Here is a 20,238-nt window from a genome sequence, read left to right as displayed (position 1 = left end):
GGGGATTTTTGTCGTAAAATAATTGTGTTAATTTTATGTGTGTGCTAGCATTTCTCAGGTTCCAATTTTTTTTTTTTTTTTTTTTTAATTTAATTTAATTTCTACAGAGTTTTATTTTTGAAGGTTGCAATGTATTTATTTTGATATTTGCTGTAGCAGATAAATTGTTAATTTATTAACAGCTAGGAGAAATAATATCAGTTGTTGCAATAGGATTCCAGCTTGGAATTTTCACATGGTATCAGAGTGCAGTTGATTAGATGGAGAGCTCAGAGGCGAAAAGAAGGAATTTCACTGCTGAGTGTGGGAAGTAGGTCGAAATTCCAAGGGCACCGCAATCTTTTGCCAGAGAATCCGAGTTGCTTGAGGAAGACCGATTTTTCTGAGAGGGGCAGAAAAATTCCATCCTTCCAGATCGAGTGATTCCAGAGGTAGAGGGAGAAACTTAGTTTTTTCGTTGAGCAGATCTATAGCTAGACACAGTGGTTTTTGCAACAATTCGCTAGAGCAGAGCCAACGTCGGGGTGGAAGAGAGGAGCACACTCATGGGAAAATTTTCCTCAGGGAATGTCTAGTCTCAAGAAGTTCGATTTTGCCTTGTAGATCGACAGTAGTTGTGCACAGATCTTCTCACTCCATAAGGGAGTGCGAATAACAGAGCAACAAATGAGTAGAAGGAAAGAGGAGGTTTTCGACAGTTCATTGAGATGGCCACTACAGTGCTTTGTGATTAGGATAGGTTGGATGGTGCTTCCAACTACGTCATTTGGAAGGCAATGATGTCCTTCCTTCTAGATGAATATGGCCTGAAAGCCTATATTGATGCAATGGTGGTGGTTCCTTAGGATGCAGATCAACAGAAAGAGTACAAGAAGGAGATGGCGCTAGCAAAACAGTTGATCCTAGATGGAGTCCGGGATCATGTTGTTTCACATATAGCTGGCAATGATACTGCCAAGCAAATGTGGGATGTTCTCTTCACGTTTTATCAGGGTATTTTCGAGCAGCGGAAGATGTACCTAGAGGAGAAGTTGAGACTCATTCAGATGCTGAAAGCGGAAGGCACAGACCCCTTCCTTACCAGGATTCAGGAGTTCTGAGACTAGTTGTCAGTTATTGGGGTATTGCCTCAACCCACAGATCTAGTGCGATTGGCACTCAACAATGTCTTAGAGGAGTGGTAGGTATTTGTCCAAAGCATATTGGGCAGAGATAAGCTACTAGATTGGGATAGAATGTGGGCCGATTTGCAGCAGGAGGAGTTGAGATGAGCTCTATTGAAGAGCTCCATCAGTGGCAGCAACAATGTATCGAAGTAGGTGAAGGAGAAGGAGAATGTGGCCCTCGCATCTAAGGGTCCCAGTCAGGGGTAGAGGAAGCAGAGAAAGAAGAAGAAAGACCTGTCAAAGGTCAAATGATTTAGATGTGGTGAACTTGGTCACTACAGTACCTAGTGTCCTCTCAAAAAGAAGGACGAGGAAGAGAAGCAGGACCAACAGGCAGCTTCTGCAGAGATCGACAGGTTTTCCTCTAAGTTGGAGGAAGACTTTGCGATGTTTGCCGATATAACTCCAGGAGTGAGGTGCGGTGACTTGGTTTTGTAGCCCCAGAGTGCCACATATGGGCAGGGTCCTTGAGGAGTCCACCTCATGGATCAGACCTGGCTACAGTGGCCCACAGTATTCAGTAGAAGGATGGATCAATGGCAGTAGATGCAGCTAGTACCAGGGTGACAGTTGTAGACTAGTAGCAGTCAGATCCCAGAGAGCGCAGTGCAGAGTTGGCAACAGTGTAGTTGGCACAATGTAGAGTTAGAAACAACACAAATTCTTCAGTGACAGTGCAGATGCTAGTAGCAGTTGGAGACTAGGGAGACAGATGCATCACACTGATCACAATTGATTTAGTATTTTGTATGCTTTTCAGTTGCAAATGTTGCAGTGGCAACAACAATAGATGAGAGGGAGTTGCAATGCAGATGCAGTGTTGGCAGTAGTACAGTGGGGTCAACAGCAACACAGATGCATCGTATATCAGAGTTGCGCAGTGGTTGGTGGGAAGCAGCCGCTAGACATCAACAACGTGACAGGAGATGATGCAGAGACAAGGTGTTGTGGTAGGATGTGCAACACTAGAACACATTCCTCGCTAAGGGAGTGTTAGTTTTTGTAGCATTGGATGTGTTCTAGCCACGAAATTCGGTGGAGGGACTAGAATACATGAGATCTCCAAAACCCAGAAATTGTTTTTGGAAGTTCTTCTTGGAAATGACTTAATTAGATATGACTTAATTAGATTATTAACCAGTTTTTTAATATTTCCCAAGTCTAAACTTAGGGAATATGGTTAATTAATCAATATTAATTTAGTCAAGGCGAGAATCATCTAGAAACTCACACAGATTGATCTAGAGATGATCCTAACCATCGATTATGTTTTAATCTTGGCCGTTGGTGATCCAACAAAGGATTATAAGACGAGGTCAATGTGGCGATGGAGGATCACTTGAGACACTTGAGCAATTTGATTTCTTGTTAGATCGATCTCCAGAGTAGCAGCAGTCAGTTGCCAGAGAGAGCTAGAGATCGAAGTAGTGAGTGAGGGGTAGAGACAGTGAGGCTGGAGGAAGTATTCCAGATCCAGCGAGTGCATTTGCAAAGAGGTAGAAGAACCACAGAGATGCTAACGCAGGGGTTGCGTAGTAGCTTCTAGAGGCAAGTTTGATTTGTTGAGAGGGATTGACGTCTTCACATCCAGAGGCCAAGGAGGAGTCCCAGAGTGCTGAAGAAGCATCTTTCCAGTCAGCAGAAGGCAAAACGATTTCATCAAAGACCAGTTAGAGGCTAGACGTCCAGTATGCTGCGCAGAGGTTGACGCAGAGGGTCAGAGGGCAGAGTTTCTAAAGGAAAGTTATGCGGGAGATTGCCTATGGGGTGAGGAAAATTTCTCACTAGATTTTTGCCAGTATTTTTCTCTGTAGGATTGCCAGATTTTGGCATCTAGTTGTACTCATAATTTCTCATTGTTGCATAATAATAAAAACCCTCAGCTGCTACACTCGTTTTCCCAAGTTGGGTTTTTCTGGAGACTTTTGTCCAAAAATAATTGTGTTAATTTTATGTGTGTGCTAGTATTTCTCAGCTTCTAGCATTTTATTTTTCCGTAGAATTTTATTTGTGAAGGTTGTAGTGTATTTATTTCGATATTTGCCGTAGCAGATAAAATTGTTAATTAATTAACAGTTAGGAGAAATAATATCAATTGCTGCAACAAGATTCTAGCTTGGAATTTCCACATCATGTGCGTTGGCTTCTTTAGTGAATTTCTCCATTTTCTTGAGGATGACAAGGAAGGTTTCTTTGTGTTGATCTTTGGACTTCTCCTTCTTGGCCTTGGATTTAGGTCTAGGGTGGTTAGTGACATCTACCTTCGAGATTTGTAGGTTTTCCTCAAGTTCCATTGCTATCTCTTTGGCTTTAGCCAATGTGGAAGGTTTCTTGTCCCTTAATATATAGGTTAAGTGGCCACCCACAACTTTTATGAATTTATCAAGAATATTAGCTTCAGATGGTTTCAAATGATTAGGTATATCCTTGACTACCTAAGTCACCTGACACGGGCACACGGGACACGAAGGACATGAGAATTCGAGTGTTGGACATGGACACGTTGACCCCCCGCAACATGAGACGCTATATATATATATATATATATATATATATATATATATATATATATCTATATATATATATTTAAAAAATCAGATATTTCTTACACACATTCTCATTGATGATACAAATTCATTGATTCAAACGTAGATCTTCATAAGATGTAAGTTTTACAGAGTAACATTATGCATACAAATACAATTGTGACATAATACATATTCAATATTCATTAATGGTCCAATAGGAGAAAGACAAGATACTGTTGTTTTCTCATTTAGTCATCAAAATCAAAATGTGTTACATAGGTAGTGGCAATGCCAATGGCAAATAGAAATAGAAAATGCAAAGCAACTGCAACCCTCAAGGTAGTAGGTAGCTCATGAGTCATCGATCCTCATCTTCAAAATTAGCATTAGTGTACTCATCATCATGGTCACCATTGCCCTCCTCTGCTTCATCCTCCTCCTCTGCATCCAATGTCATCTCTGCATCTGCTACATCGTCCTCCTTTGTATCACCTTCCTTTGCCCTTTCCCTGCTGCCCTTGATTGAGCCATGAATGCTGTAAAAAAAAAAGAAAATGCACATGCAAACTGCTGTAATAAAAATGCAAAAAGATAAAGAGAAAATGCACTTACCTGTTGCTTGAATCGCCTCCAAAATGCTCCCACACCCTTTTCTCTTCGCTCTCACACATCCACAACAAACCCACAACAAGAGAGAATGAGTATTGTGAAGTTAGAATGGCCTAAATCAACCTTTTATGGCCATGCGAAGGTAAAAAAAGCGTGACAAGTGTCCTGGAGTTGGGACATGATTGGGACACAAGGTGCCCTGATGGGACATGCTCGAACACGATCCGGAGGACATGTGTCCCACCGAATCCTATCTGATTTGCCCGATTTAGGACACGTGAGGCTTGGGCAACGAATCCAGTTTCTTAGTTGACTATCCTATCAAATTATTGAATGAAGTCCCATATGTCTTCCCTTCCCCTTGTTATTTGATAAAATTTTAAATGTTAAAGGTTCCTTGGGCATTGCATGACCACCACTTCATGAATAGGTCTTCAAAGTCATCCGAGTCTTCTATGCATGCTGGGGGAAGGCTAAGGTACCATTCTCTTGCTTGACCTTCAAGTGATAAAGCAAAAAGCATCATGAGCCTATCTTCATCGAAGATTATCCTAGGGGACATTTGCCAATAAAATTCCTCAATAAAGCCATGGGTAGTCCAAGTAGCAACCCCTTTGAACTTGGGTAACCATTGGTTATATTTTTCACGTAATGGTTTGGGATCATCATTCAATTTTAAAGGGGCAAAGACACTAACCAAGTGTCCTTCATTTTTGGTCATCTTGGGTTGGTCTTGTTTTGGGCCAGTGTTAGAAGTAGATGGCATCTTTGGGGATGAATCACCGACTTTCTCGAATTCAGGGAGAAGGGTAGTTCCAACATGTGATGGAGTTCATTCTCCCCTTTTTGCAACAACACTAGTTAAAGGAGGAATTTTCTTGTCTTCAAGTAAACAAGGGGTTTGGACAATGAGTGGAGTTGCCAGAGGAATGCTTATAGATGTTGTTAATGAATCAATTCCTCAATGATTCACTAGGTAGGTATACCTTCTTCCTCGCCGGCAACGACGCCAAAATGTTACCGCTCAAACTAGCAGAGGGCCAAAAAGGGGACTCCTAAAGGGACAACTGCTAGTTCAAGGGAAACGATGATGACTTAGCCCACTGTCACCTCAGCTAAGACTCACTACTCTTTATGGAATTTCACCAATGGGAAGAGACCTGGTATATAGAAAGTCACTTATGAATGATGAATCAACAAATGGATTTGAAGTGACCTTAATGATACTTTTCCTAGGAGGTTAAGAATGGAGCTTGCTTCCTCTTCAAGCAAGGTACAAGTCTTTCTAGAAGGAGTTGAAGATTTAAGGGCTAGGTTTAAGGAATATGCCTTGTAAAGGAGTTTCCAAATCCCTAAAAGCTATTGAACTTGACTCTCAAGAGGTTCTTGAAGAATTGAATTTTCAAAGGTATGGGACTACACGGGGCCAAGTGGACCCAGCCTAGGTTAATGGGAGTGAATTTAGCATCCAATGCTGATCCTAACCTAAACAAAGAAGGGGAAAGGACCAACACAAGAGTTTCCACTTGAAGGTGCCAAATTGATCCTATGAGCTACTAGCCTAGGGAACATTAGGGCAAAGTTCAGTCTCAGGGCTAGGGCTTGGGATATCTCGCAATCCCACTGTCGGAACTTCTTCAAATTTGGAAGAGACCTTGAGGACACACCAACCCAGTAGAGGCCCAGAGATAGAACTTTTTTAATGGCTATTTTGTTGGGAAATGATGCCTTAGGTGGCCCAACATGGCTAGGCCTAGAAGAGAAGGGGAAAAGGTGAAGAAAATAGGCTTCAAGGTGATCACCTTATGGTGGATCAGTGGCTAATTCCTTTGGGGATATGGAGTGAAGAAGAATTATGAGAATGGATCTTGTTTCTAGCTCAAGGAGGCTTTTAAGGGCAACTTCGTCTAGTGTTAGGGAAAAGAAAGAGAGTGACCTTAAAGTGTTTATACTTCGTTTGCAAATCGAGATGGCTTATCAAGATAACTTTGATCTCTAGGAGATTTTGATTAACAAACATGGCCCATACATAGAGATATGCTATATAGAAACATAATTCCACATTGAAGGAGTAAATTCATGCAACAATTAGCCCTAAAATAGCGAAAATTCCATGATCAATGTATGTGACAAAGTAAAAGAAAATAGCATTAAAGTTGTACTTACATGTAAGAGAATATATCCAATCATCAATACATTTGCCAATTAAGGAGCTCGAAGGTAAGAAAATGCAATCCAAAATTCATCCATCGTCCAATTTCGTCCACCAAGAAGGAAATGCGAAATTCTCAAGAGAGAAGAAGATCCAATCCAAGTGATGATACACAATGAATTCATGTCTCTCTTATTTATACACTCATTAAGAGTTTGGATTACCTAATTTGAGCCTACATTAGCCCATCGACTAAAACTAATGTGCAAATAACTATCTATTGGTGATGAGCCCACCAAACTAGCTCATAATCAAAATAACAAGCCTCCCAAGATGTCGAATAATCAATAATGCATGTCGTTGGGTTCTCTAAGAGGCCTGATGAAGTTCACAAGTGCCAAAATGATGAATTGGACTTCCAAAACTAATGGGCAAGGGGTTGGCCCCTTGTTCTCCACATAATAAACCTGTGGTGCTCCAAATGGCTGTGAGGGAACACAAGTGACCTCATGGGTCTCCAAGTAAGTCGAAGATGCTTGTAAACCATTTGTAAGGGCTCAAATGATGGTGTAAGTGATGCTACAACAACATACAAGTCCGAGGTCATCTGCCAAGTGCATGGTACAACTGTGGGGCTAGCTGGGCAAAGGTGAACCAACTGCATCTTCCTCATCCAATAGGTGAATCTCAAGCAATCTCGGAAAACATCTTTGGGGATCCATGGAGTGTTGTGTACTGTTGTGGGTGCACAAGCCTTCCAACACACACCCTACTTGTGCCGATGTAGACCTCTGGAGGATTAGGGCCCTGTATAGGGAGACCAAAACCCAAGATAGAGACCACCTGGAATCTTGCATAAGATCCAATGCATCCCCTAGCCTTCTAGTACAACAAGTCGTCAAGGAAATCGAGTAAAAGAGCTTACAAACCATGGATAGTAGATGGGGACTTCATAATGGCATGCCCTCCCATAATGGTCTTTGGTATGTGCTAATGTCTCCAAGCTCCAAATGGGGTTAACCAAGTATCCCATTAGGTGGTTTCTACTTCTAAAGGGGATAATATGTCCAAGGTACATCATTTAAAAGGTGGTGGTATATGATAAAGAGATGAATGGAGTAGGGAATACAAAGGGGTTAGCCTTGGGCTACATGTTGGGGTACAAGGGTAGCTAGTAAAAGGGAAGCCCACACTTGGGTATATAATGTATAGGAGGGAGAAATCGTCTTTCATGAGGTGCCCTGACCTTGATTTTGCCACCCTTATATATATATGCCTTTTTCCTTTTATGGTTTTTCCTTAATTTATTGCTCGGGGCTCAAGGGGTAAGAGCATGGTGTGTGAGTTGTAGCAGTGGATACCCCTTATAAGGTAGGGTGGTTCATTGCCCACCAGGGGTTAGGACAATCATGGGTTCGTAAACGATAAAGGAGGCTCCTCTAGGGCCTGTAGGAACCAGGGTGATGGCCATAATGATGGGGTAGAGCTCATGTATTGGCTTTTTCCCACGTGCTAAATGTGTTTATCCCAACCATATTTTGCATTTTATTGTACATTTTCCTATTGAATGTGGCCAATTATGCTGTTATTTTTGTTTTTAGCTACATCAACCTCCGGGGCACCATTCCAGGCCCGACCCAAGGTGTGGGGAAGGGGAGGGGGAAGGCTAACCCTATGGGGACCCAGGTGGGAGAAATGATGAATGGGGTTATAATGAGTGGAAAGGGGGCAATATATGTGGATGAGGGAGCGGGACCACACAACCAAAAGCAGGGTTTCCCATGACGTACCATCCCTAAAGCCAAATGGTCAGTAAAAAGATGCCACAGAACTAGAATCCAAGGTTAACATCCAAAAGGGGTCTAGGGGACAAGAGCACAAACCTAGCCCATTCTTTCCGTCAAATCCCCCCATTAATCCATGCCCAAAAGTGTCCATGATAAGTGTTACCGCTCAAATTTGCAGGGGTCCTAAAGGGGGATCCTTGAGGGACAATTTCTAGGTCAAGTGCAATAATGGAGCAATAACCCACTGCCACCTAAGCTAAAGCTCCCTACTCGTTACGAACTTTCCCCGATGAAGGAGACCCGATATAATAAGGATCACGAAGAGGAATAGATCAAAGATAGGATGAGGGGTGATCTTAGAAGCCTATTCACAAGAGAGCCTCAAGATGGTGGCTTGCTTGCCTTGGAAGGCAAGATGGAAGGCTCTCAAGGAAGGGCTTAAGGAGAATTTCAAGGGATAGGTTTTGAGTATGTTTCTTTAATAAGGAGATCCCTAGGCCCTAAAATTCTTGTGGAAACTTTGGTTCCAAGTGATCTTTGAAGGATTAGCCTTGATAATGTATGGGACCACAGAGGACCAAGTGGACCTGAGGTTAGGTCAGGGGGATAGGATTTAGCAACCAATGATATGCTTGACCTAATTAGGGAGGAGAAAGGGATCAAAGAATGAATTTTCAATAAAAGGAAATGCAAGGATCCCAATGAGGCTACTAGCCTTAAGGGAAACCAAGGACAAGAATTGGTCTTCGAGGTAGGGCTGGCGATATTTCAAGATTCGACTGTCGGAATCTCATGAAATTTTGTGGGCTTCTTCAGAACACACCAAAGCAATTGTGGACCAAAAATCAAAGTATTTGGATGGCTAGATTGTGAGATAGTTGATGCCCTAGGTGACCTATGTAGACTAGGGCTAGAATAGAGGGGAAGGTGAAATAAATTAGCTTTAAAGTGATCACAGAGGAGGACTAGTGCCTTGTCCTTTGGGAGAGATGTAGTCATGGAAGATTTAGAGTTTGGATTGATTTCCACTTGTCAAGGAGGCCTAAAAGATAACTTCGTTGGGCATTAGGGCTTAATGGAAGTAGCTTCAAGGTCATCTATACTTCGTTCAACAATATGTGGTGACTTATCAAGACAAGGATGTCTCTAGGAACATTGATTCATTCAAACATGGCCCAATCATGATACAACACTTTTTAGAGATTCAATTCCCACAATTTCATTCCAAGAAAAGCAACAAATTAACCCTAGAATAGCGAAAATCCCAATATCATGAATGCAACAACAAAAAGAATCAAAATAGCATTAAAATGGTACTTACGTGTAAGAAGAATATATCATGGTAATCATAGAAGCTCCAAGACAAGGAAGAAGATAGTGAAAGGTCTCATCCTCAAAAGATAGCGAAAATCTTACAAGAACATATGATCGAATCCAAGTGATGATACAAATGAATTAATTTCTCTCGTATACACTCATTAGTAGTTAAAATTACCTAATTTGAGCCTACATTAGCCCATCAACTAAAATAGTGTGCAAATAACTATCTATTGGTGATAAGCCTGCCAAATTAGGTTATAAACAAAATAATAAGCCTCCCAAGAGGTCAAATAATCAATAATGCATGTCATTGGGCTCTTTAAGAGGCCTGATGAAGTCCATAAGTGCCAAAATGATGAATTGGACTTACAAAAGTAATGGACAAGGGGTTGGCCCCTTGTTCTCACATAATAAACCTGTGGTGCTCCCAATGGTTGTGAGGGCACACAAGTGATCTCATGGGACTCCAAGTGAGTCGAAGATGCTTGTAGTCCATATGTAAGGGCTCAGATGATGGTGTAAGTGATGCCACATTAGCATACAAGTTCTAGGTCATTTGCCAAGTGCATGGTACAACTGTGGGGATGACTGGGCAAAGGTGAACCAGGTGCATCTTTCTCGTCCCATAGGTGAATCTCGAACAATATGTAAACATCTCTGGGGATCCATGGAGTGTTGTCTACTGCTGTGGAGACCCCTAGCTCTCAACACACACCCTACATGTGCTAATGTAGCCCTTGGGAGGGTTAGGACCCTGTATAGGGAGACCAAACCCAAGATGGAGACCACCTACACTCCTACATAAGATCCAATGCGTCCCCTAGCCTTCCAATACAACAAGTCATCAAGGAAATAGAGTAAAAGAGCTTACACACCATGGGCAACATGTGGGGACTTCATAATGACATGCCCTTTCATAATGGGCCTTGGCATGTGCTAATGTCTCCAAGCTCCAAATGGGGTTAACCAAGTATCCCATTAGGTGGTTTCTACTTCTAAAGGGGATAATATGTCCAAGGTACATCCTTTTAAAGGTGGTGGTATGTGGTAAAGAGATGAATGTAGTAGGGAATGAACGTGGCAACACTGGGCCACATGCTGGGGTACAAGGGTACCTAGTCAAGGGAAGCCCACACTTGGGTATATAATGTATAGGAGGGAGCAATCGCAGTACATGAGGTGCCCCGACCTTGATTTTTCCACCCTTCTTTATCTGCCTTTTTCCTTTTATGATTTTTCTTTAATTAATTGCTCAGGGCTCAAAGGGTAAGAGCATGATGTGTGAGATATGGTAGTGGATACCCCTTTTAAGGTAGGGTGGTTCATTGCCCACTAGGGGTTGGGACAGTCATGGGTTCTTAAATGATAAAGGAGGCTCATTTAGGGCCTGTAGGAACCAATGTGATGGCCATGAAGATGGGGTAGAACTCATCTATTGACTTTTGTCCATGTGCTAAATGTGTTTGTTCTGACCATATTTTGCATTTTGTGGTACATTTCCTTTTGAATGTGGCCAATTATGCTTTTACTTTTCTTTTCAGCTGCATCAACCTTCGGGGCATCATTCCAGGCCTGACCTAAGGTGTTGGCAAGGGGAAGGGGAGAGCTAACCTTATGTGGACCCAGTGGAGGAATGTGGATTGAGGTGGGACAAATGATGAATGGGGGCATAATGAGTGGAAAGGGGGAAATATATGTGGATGAGGGAGCAGGACCACAAAATCAGGGTTTCCCATGAAGTACCATCCCTAAAGCCAAAAGGGTTAGTAAAAGAGATCCCACGGGACTAGAATCCAAGGTTAACATCCAAAAGGGTCGAGGGGACAAGAGAATAGACCTAGCCCATTTTTTCTGTCGAATCCCCCCATTAATCCATGCCCATAAGTGTCCATGATAAAAAAACTACGATAATCAATTATCAAATGACAAGGCATACCTTTAGGTTCAGGAGGCCCACCTTCAAACATATTATCATGGTAGATGCGTGAGGGACCACATGGATAGCTCAGGTGGTAGAGAAATGGCACAATGAGCTTGTTGGTGGCTGCTGGCTACTAGTTGAGACCATCTTGGAGAAATTTTTTCTCCTAGGCATATCACCCACAAAATGGTGGGTAACATCTGGCTCCAACTGGGACGTGATCTCTCGAAGAAGTGGTCAAAGCTACTCGAACGGGAGGTCATGAGAACTCCAACAATCTCTTGGTTACTGAAGACCATTTCCTGCCCTAGGTTTCCCTTGGTTAGTGATATCCTTTGGATCATTGCATTCTATTCCAAGAAGATTTATCCATTGATTCTCTTCTCTTCCACAATTAGGACAAGGCACTCCTTGAGTGACCAATCCCTCTTACTTGACCTAATTTTGGGTCCACTTGGTCCCGTGTGGTTTTGCAACTTTTTGATGATAATCTCACAAAGACCATTTGGAAACCAAGTCGTCACAAGGGATTTTAGGACTATTCCTCTCCTTTACAAAGCTTATTTTCAAAACCTAGCCCCTAAGACCCTCTTAGCCCTTCTTAGAGAGCCTTTGATCTTGCCTCTTGGAAAGTAAGCCATATATTGAGCCTCTCTTGTGAATAGGCCTCTTCAGGAATCACTATTTTCCCTTTATTGACCCATTTATCTAGGTGATTCCCTTCATACTAGGTTTCCTCCCATTGTTGGAAGTCCGTAAAGAGTAGGGAGTTTTAGCTGAGGTGATAGTGGGCTATTGCTCCATTATTGCCCTTGACCTAGCAGTTGCCCCTCTAGGATCCTCTTCTAGGACCCTTGCTAGTTTGAGCGGTAACAATAAGCATGCTACAATACTCAATTACCAAATGACAAGGCATACCTTTAGGTTTGGGAGGCCCACCTTCAAACATACGATCATGGAAGATGGGTGAGGGACCACATGGATGGCTCAGGTGGCGAAGAAATGGCACAACAAGCTAGTTCGTGGCTGCAAGGGGCTGTTGGCTACCGGTTGACCATCTTGGAGAAAAAATTTCTCCTAGGGATATCACCCACAAAATGGTGGGTAACAAGGTTATAATGAGTGGAAGGGGAGTAATATATATGGATGAGGGAGCGGGACCACACAACCAAAATCAGGGTTTCCCATGTAATACCATCCCTAAAGCCCGAGGGTCAGTAAAAGATATCCCATGGGATTAAGGTCCAAGGTTGACATCCAAAAAAGGCCTAGGGGACAAGAGTACATACCTGGCCCACTCTTTCAAGTTTCCGCCAACTGCCCCCATTAATCCATGCCCAGAAGTGTCCATGATGAGAAAACTACAATACTCAATTACCAAATGACGAGGCATACCTTTAGGTTCAGGAGGCCCACCTTCAAACATATGATCATGATAGATGTGGGTGAGGGACCACATCGCTGGCTCAAGTAGTGGAGAAATGACACAATGAGCTAGTTGGTGGCTGCAAGGGGCTACTAGCTGCCGGTTGAGGACCATCTTGGAGAAAATTTTCTCCTAGGGATATCACTCACAAAATGATGGGTAACAAGCCCTACTAATGCTATGTAATTAATGGTAATGTTAAATTCTTAAAGACCATCTTTTTACTTAAATTTTTAACATCACTATTAATTGTTTTAGGATGTTTGAGAGTGGTTCCAACCTCGTTGGATTTCATATGGAGAAAGTAGAATTTTAGATCTTAGTCAAAATCCAACAAACTTAACAATTTTCAGGGTTTCAGGATTGGGGTGATTGCAATGTTTTCCATTGGATTCTGTCATGTATGAGGATTTGGAACTTGCATTAATCAAGAGCACCAAGCCCTCTATGTTCCTCGATGTTGGTGTCATTTATTGTTGAACTCCTTTGTCATGACCTTAGTAAAAACGTACCCATCACTCAAACAAAATTTCGATTGACTTGTTAAGCTTTTTCTATCTTATTTTAATGCTCAGAAATTGATGATGAACATCCCAATATAGGCAATGATTTTGATGATATGTAGGTATTTGTTGTAGCAAGATTTTTTTTTTTGACTCTAGAAGCCATCTAGAGCCTCTTTGTTGACATATTTTTGTTTCAGAGATGGATTGCATTCAATGCTATTTTGGTTATATGCACCCTTGCTATATATATATATATATATTTGTTGTAGCATCATTTTTTTTCTGGACTTTAGAGGCCATCTAGAGCCTCTTTGTTGATGTATTTTTGTTTCAGAGATGGATCACATTCAGTGCCATTTTGGTGATAGGCACCCTTGCCATTTGTGTGTGCAGGCGCTGGTTTTGATTCATATGGATGTACATGAATATATATCTTTTTTTTTTTCGTCCAAAATTTGGATATTTATGTATTCTTTGGTTGACCTTTTTTATTTTATTTTATTTGGTTATGGTTTTTTTTTCTAGTTCCAGTCCGGTTCCCGGTTTTGGGGTTGACCTGTTTGATGACTGGTCCAATTCTGATAACATTGTTTTTGATTTTGATTAATTTCAATTAATTCCATTAATTGGAGGTTATTTCATCTATAACATGTTTTGCATATATGCATGGAGACACACATTATAGGTATACATGCACGTATGTATATTTGAAATTTCTCTTTGTATGTATGCATTGTGCATATATGTATATTGTATATGCATTTGTGTATGCAAATTAGTTTATTTATATTATAGATGCATTTTTATATGTTTTATGTATGTAGATGCTGACTATAGTAGTCTCGTTGTTTTGGGGAAGTATGCAGATCTTCTGTTTTCAACTACTTACTTGAAGATCTCTAAAGAGATAGTAGAAAGTTAGTCTCTAAATGCAACCAATTTGCCCTTGAATGTAAAATCTGTCTTTTATACCGTGGGTTGTGAAATTAAAAGATGTGAAGTTTTGTTTCTTGAGTTCTGCCCTGGAAAACTGGATGTTTTGGAATGTTAACTATAAAATGGGCGTGTCTGTGGCAGGAATCCATTCTCTTGTATTGGTGAATCAACTATGTGTATATACATTTGATTTGCATGTTTTCCAGCTGGGTTTGGCTGTTGTGTTGTTGAGCACTTAAGTGGCTTGGCTCGTGGGAAACCTGTGTCCTCAAGTATTAAAGATAAGAAGTGGGGAATGGGAGGAAATGGATTTCCAGAAATGGGTACAGAAAGCATAGAAAAATATTGGAAAGCTTGGGGCATCATTCTATCAATGCGAAATGGGGAACACTATAAATGGCTTCCAGATGCTAAAAGATACCCTACTATAGTGCTCTTCCTTTTGCTGGTCTGCTACACTACTTTAGAAAATCGGAACTTAGAATCAACTTTCAAGGTTATCACTTCTCAGAGCCAGAATTGGAATTGAAACCAGCCAAAGGGTCATGCAGGGAACTGGCCAGTTAACTGGATTAAAAAATTGGCTAAACGGGTTTCTTAGGTTAAAATGTCAGAAAGGTGGATCTGGCGGCATCCACATTGGAACTGGTTGTCTAATCTGATTTTTAGAGCCTGTTCAGGGACTGCAGGGTGTGAACCTGTCTGGTCTGGCTAGTTTGATAACTGTGATTAGAATGTGTTTGTTTTCTACCTGAAATGGATTTTATTGTACAAATTAGGGCTACTGGTCATTGGTAGGGTTAGTTTAGGAACATTTTTATCTATTTGGACCATTTCGGAAAACCATAGTTTTAAAACTCGGACTTGGACTCCGAGGGTCAACTCTGACTCGAATTCCGACTCAGACTAGTTGATTCCAATGACTCGGTCTTTGTAAAAAGTACGTTAAATATTTAATTTTAATGAAAAATCATATTTTTAAAGATTTTCATTCATGTTTCGAAACTCAAAGTATTAGAATAATAGAGAGAAGACAACACTTGATCAAAGCATGCTCATGAATATATCTATTATATTAAATTGGCACCGAGTGCACTGTCCAATACATGTAATATATAAAGATCAGAACAAAAACACATAACCAATGCTGCTCCAAAAACCAACTCCAACTGCTCACAAACTCCTCACAAATGCTCACATAAATGCAATGAGATAGTTGTGAGGAAATATGAGGGGGTTGGGTCACCTTTCTAGGTGTGGGAGAAGGGTAGAGGGGCTAGGAAATAGTTTAAACAAAAAAAAAATGATTTCGAGTCTGCCCAGCCTGCCTTTTTTCCCACTGCCAAGACCAACCAGTTTAAGTTGGGCTTGGTTGGTCCAGTCGGTCCATTACCGAACCGGCCGAATCGGTGACCAACTTAGCCGGTTCAGTAACGGACCGGCCTCCGAACCGGATAATTTGCCTAGTCAGTCTGGGCAGGGGTATGGCTCAGTCAACCAGGCCAATTCCGAGTCAGGCCGGCCTAGTTTTAAAACTATCCTGGAAAAGTGAAAATTTTCTTTAAACTGTTTACAGTTTCGAAAAGCATTTCAGGAAATGACTAGAAACCACTGAACAGTTGAAACCACTGGAAACCACTGGAAACCACTGAACAGTTTCCAAAATAGCTTCCAGTGAGTGGACACTTTTTGGAACTGGGAAAGGGTTTCCAGCCTGCAGGAAACGGTTTCTAGGATTGACTGCGGGAACTAAAGAGAATATCTAAAACCAAATTTCGTATATCCAAAATAGCCATTGAACTGGCTGGATTTTCTGTTCAATCAGATTGAGAACATCTCAAGAAATCAGGACCATTATCCCAATTGGCTAGCTGCATTGTGGCCCGCAATTTTGTTGCATATATAAAACATATGTTTCTGTTAGTCAACATCATAGTAGACAGCTCATTATATTTTTGAAGAATTAGCATTGTCTCTCTGAAGGACACATGGCCTATTTTAGTTATCCAACAATTGTTCTTGATTCATTGTCTAAGTATCATTCAATTGTTAGATTCTTTTCTTATCATTTATGGCTGCAATTTTGTCAGGGAGAAAAAGGAAGAAGTCTTTTCCTCTGTCTGCAACAGGTTTGTTATTTATGGTGCTAAATTTTCCTTTTTTTGCAGTATTGCTTTGGCTTGACACTTTTGTGTAGGATTGACTTGTAGAATTCAGCAGAATTCACAATTTTTTTAACCAGAAGAACAACCATAGCGAAAATAATTAGAACTCGTTGATTTGTATGTCTGATTTATAGGAGATGGAGTTGCAAATTTCATGGCTTCTGGAAAGCTAAAGAAGGTGAGCTATCCAAGTCAGAGCTTCCTTAGTTAAACATGATGTATTTTTATCTTATTTAGTTTTTGTTTCTTCCATTTTTCGTTGATTTGACTGGTATCGTTTGTGAGACAGGGTGGTCGTTGTTGCTATGTCTGTGGTTCTCCAGAGCATCTGGCAAGGGACTGTCCAGATAATTCTGGCACTTATCTTCAGCATGGTATGTTTCATGCAGGTAAGATTCTAAGAATCCTTTCTGCTTGATCCTAATTTAAACAAAAATTACCTGTTCAGCAAATCAGTATTCTTAAAATCTAGATGTACTTCTGTTAGGTTATGGATACTGTCTTTTCTTTTGCAGGAGTGAATCAGGTATTATGAAATATATATTTGAATTTGAGTGCCTCTTCTTTTGCATTGTTTTCACTCAGAAATTTCACATCATTTGCCATCTCCTTGCACTTGCTTCAGGTGGACCACTGTATCCTGGAAATATTCCTGCATATGGTCCAAATACATACTGGCATGGAGCATCAATGCCCCATGTCAGGCCCTTTCCTAGTATGTATGGGCCAACGCCTCCACCTTTGCCATTTGAGACTTCAATAATGCCAGTTGCACCATATGCCATTCCTCCATATATGCCATCAATGTATTCAGGTGTGCCTATTCACTGGTAGGTTTCTTTTATAAACTTGAACCTTATTCCATTTTACTATTTTCACTTGTATTTAGTACAGGTTGCCTTTTCCTAAATCATGTAACCAGAAACCTTACCTTTGTAAATTCAATAATTTATTTCTTCTGCCTATTGCATCTTTGGACTTGTTGATGTAGTGGCTTCATGAGAATGGGAAATGTCGGACCTTCTCTAGTTGCTCCATCTGAAAGGCCTTTAAGCCGAGAAGAATTTATGCAACTTCAGGATCATGAAAGACGGCGCAGATTTATGCAAGAACAACAGGATAGGTACCTGATATTCCTCATCATCACATTTGTTGTTTTAAGCTGCTAGTTCCTTGTCAACAGCGTTAATTTTAGATGACTGGAAATATTGAGCTTGGGTTATTTGTCAATTTTCGGAGCATTTTTCCTCCTTTCTTAAATCTATATATCCTTCAGTTGGCTAATTCAATTTGTATCCTTTCTTAAATTTGTATTGAGGTCTGATGTTTTCCCTGAACTTGTAGGGAACGAATTCAAGAAAAGGCTAATTCAATGGAAGGTGACTCCCGAGTGCATTGTTTAGAATCTCAGAAGCATTGGTATGATCAGCAGAAGATCTCTGATGATGAGCATCATAATCCTTATGGCGCACATGAGCTTGACCGGGATTCTGTTAGAAATTATTCAGATGAAAGTATTCATCAAAAAAGCAGAAGTGGGAAGCTTATGCGAAAGCATTCTCAGGAGAAATATATTGATAGTAATGCATGCCGTAGACAGGATTCTGTTTCAGATGACAGTGATCATCAGAAGGGCAAGAGTGTGAGACATACACAAAAGTATTCTTGGGAAAAATATGTTGATAGCAATGCATGGCAAGGGCAAGATACTGTTTCAAATGAGAGTGATTGTCAGAAGAGAAAAAAACGGCTACATGGAAGATCCCAAGAAAAATATGCTGAAAGTTATGCATGTCGAAGAAAAGAATCTATGTGTGAGGATGAAGATGATTTGTCATATGATAAAAGAGGTAATAGTCTGCATTCAGAAAGGTGGCATCGATACTCTAAGTCCCCGAAGTACAGTGGCAGAAACCGTAGTAAGTTTCACCTTGAAGATAGTATAGAAAGATCTAACTCTGAGCTGGAGGGAGATGAACCTTGGGAAACTTGTCACACCGTGCATGGAGATTTAGCATATTTAAAATCTAGCAAACAGAGTGTTTCAAAAAAGTCCAGTGACAGAAAGATTATTTACAGGAAATCTGGAAGCCCGTGCAATAGTCACCTAAGTCGTTATAGAAGCAAAGTAGATGCTTCTGAAGATCTAAAACGGACATCTTATAATAAAAATGACACCAAGAAGCGTTTATATTCAGAGTATGCTGGAGAGGATGACGCGAATTCATTATGCAGGTACGACTCTGCTGAAGAAGAGAACATAGAGAGAAAGGTTCAACATGAAACGCATAGAAGCAATCATCGGAAGAAATGGAGGCATTCACCAGGTGAGTATGACCTTTATTTTTCCAGCGAGGATTCTAAAAGAAGAAAGAAAAGCAGGAATGATCAAAGAAATAGCCTAGATAAAACTAGAGATACTGAGACCAATGTTATAGATGAATCTGAGCTGCATACCTCTAGGCATCGTAAGCACAAATCCAAGAGTCATTCTAAGTCGACTACTTCTGTATTGGCCCCTATAGAGGAAACTAGATGGCAAATGGATGCAGGTTTTGATACTGACAATGAAGATGTGTATTATATGTATCATACAAGGGATAAGCATGATCATTCGCACAAAAAGAAGGAAAACTGATGTGTGCTCTTATTTTCTCTCTTTTTTTTTTTTCTTTATTTGTGGGTTATTTGCCAATGCAAGTTTGTTTAATTGTAATTTATAGTCATTTATGGTCATTCTGATGTGAAATTAGAAGAGTTGCTGTCAGTTTTCATCACAAATCTTTTGAATTAACTCTTTGGAATTTTGTTTAATTTCACTTAATGTAATTTTTTTTCTCTGTTATATTGTTTTAATATAATATTAGTTTTTCCTGGACTGTCATTTATTGCAGCTTCTAGTCACAGAATCTTATGATTATGCTTTGCATCATTCTTAAACATTTAGAGCAGTCACGATAGCATTTATGCTACTTCAAAATAGAGAGAAAGTTTGGCACCCAAAGATAGATAACAGACAAAAGCGAAAAAAGGTAAGAAATTTAAAATATTTGAAATAATTCTGGCTGTTGAATTCTTTGGATTGCTTCCAAAGTAGAGCTTTTCTGACCTTGGCAAATCAATTATCATGGAAAGTTAATCAATCATGTTGCATAACTCTCAAGAAATATGTTTCAGAAATTTACATGGGCCTTCTGACTTTTCATTTCCTAACGTCAGCAAGGTCAAGTGTGTTTATATATATATGTTAGCCAAACTCATTTCCAAATTGTGACTGATCTAATTTTTATTTTCAATCATAAGGATGTATGAACGGAACTTATATTTAACGCAAATGACAGTTGGTGATGGAACAAATCAAACTAATGAACATGGATTGGTATTTATTTACACTGGGCACTAATTATTATTCATAGGCAAAACCATTTTTTATTTTTTCCTATTACATCTTTTTCTAACTAAATGTGCACTCTTGATTCCAGCAATTTTAGTGATAAAAAGTAAATTCATCCACATTTTTTAATTAATTGCATTAAATGCACTAATAATAATTTTGCTATGTACTAGTTTCAAGGGTTTGTATGATCGGTTTAAACATCCATTCAAGGCATGTTTACAGAGAGGTCGGAAGTCACATGTTCAATTATGGTTTAGTTCCCCGGGATTACCAACTGCTATTACTGCTAGCAGTTGAGTTTCCCTCCATCTGGATATTTCGGGAA

General features: G+C 40.3%; 1 protein-coding gene across 2 annotated transcripts in view; it reads left to right on the top strand.

The window, feature by feature from the left end:
- LOC149251825 (uncharacterized) overlaps positions 1–19,361 on the top strand; it is a 200,148-nt gene extending 180,787 nt beyond the window's left edge. For both annotated transcript variants that reach the window (XM_089459587.1, XM_089459586.1), the window contains 6 exons: positions 16,442–16,480; positions 16,651–16,694; positions 16,806–16,905; positions 17,142–17,346; positions 17,508–17,639; positions 17,861–19,361. In XM_089459587.1, coding sequence (XP_089315713.1) covers positions 16,442–16,480; positions 16,651–16,694; positions 16,806–16,905; positions 17,142–17,346; positions 17,508–17,639; positions 17,861–19,154 — 1,814 coding nt within the window. In that variant the 3' untranslated portion in view covers positions 19,155–19,361. The remainder of the gene's footprint in view (positions 1–16,441; positions 16,481–16,650; positions 16,695–16,805; positions 16,906–17,141; positions 17,347–17,507; positions 17,640–17,860) is intronic.
- The last annotated feature ends 877 nt before the right edge of the window (positions 19,362–20,238 follow it).

The sequence above is a fragment of the Pinus tabuliformis genome, chromosome 7, assembly GCF_031772625.1.
Source record: "Pinus tabuliformis cultivar Carrire ecotype Pingquan chromosome 7, CPIR1, whole genome shotgun sequence".
Lineage (NCBI taxonomy): Eukaryota > Viridiplantae > Streptophyta > Pinopsida > Pinales > Pinaceae > Pinus > Pinus tabuliformis.
Note: the sequence above shows the minus strand (reverse complement) of the source record. Positions and strands in the feature narration are given on the sequence as shown.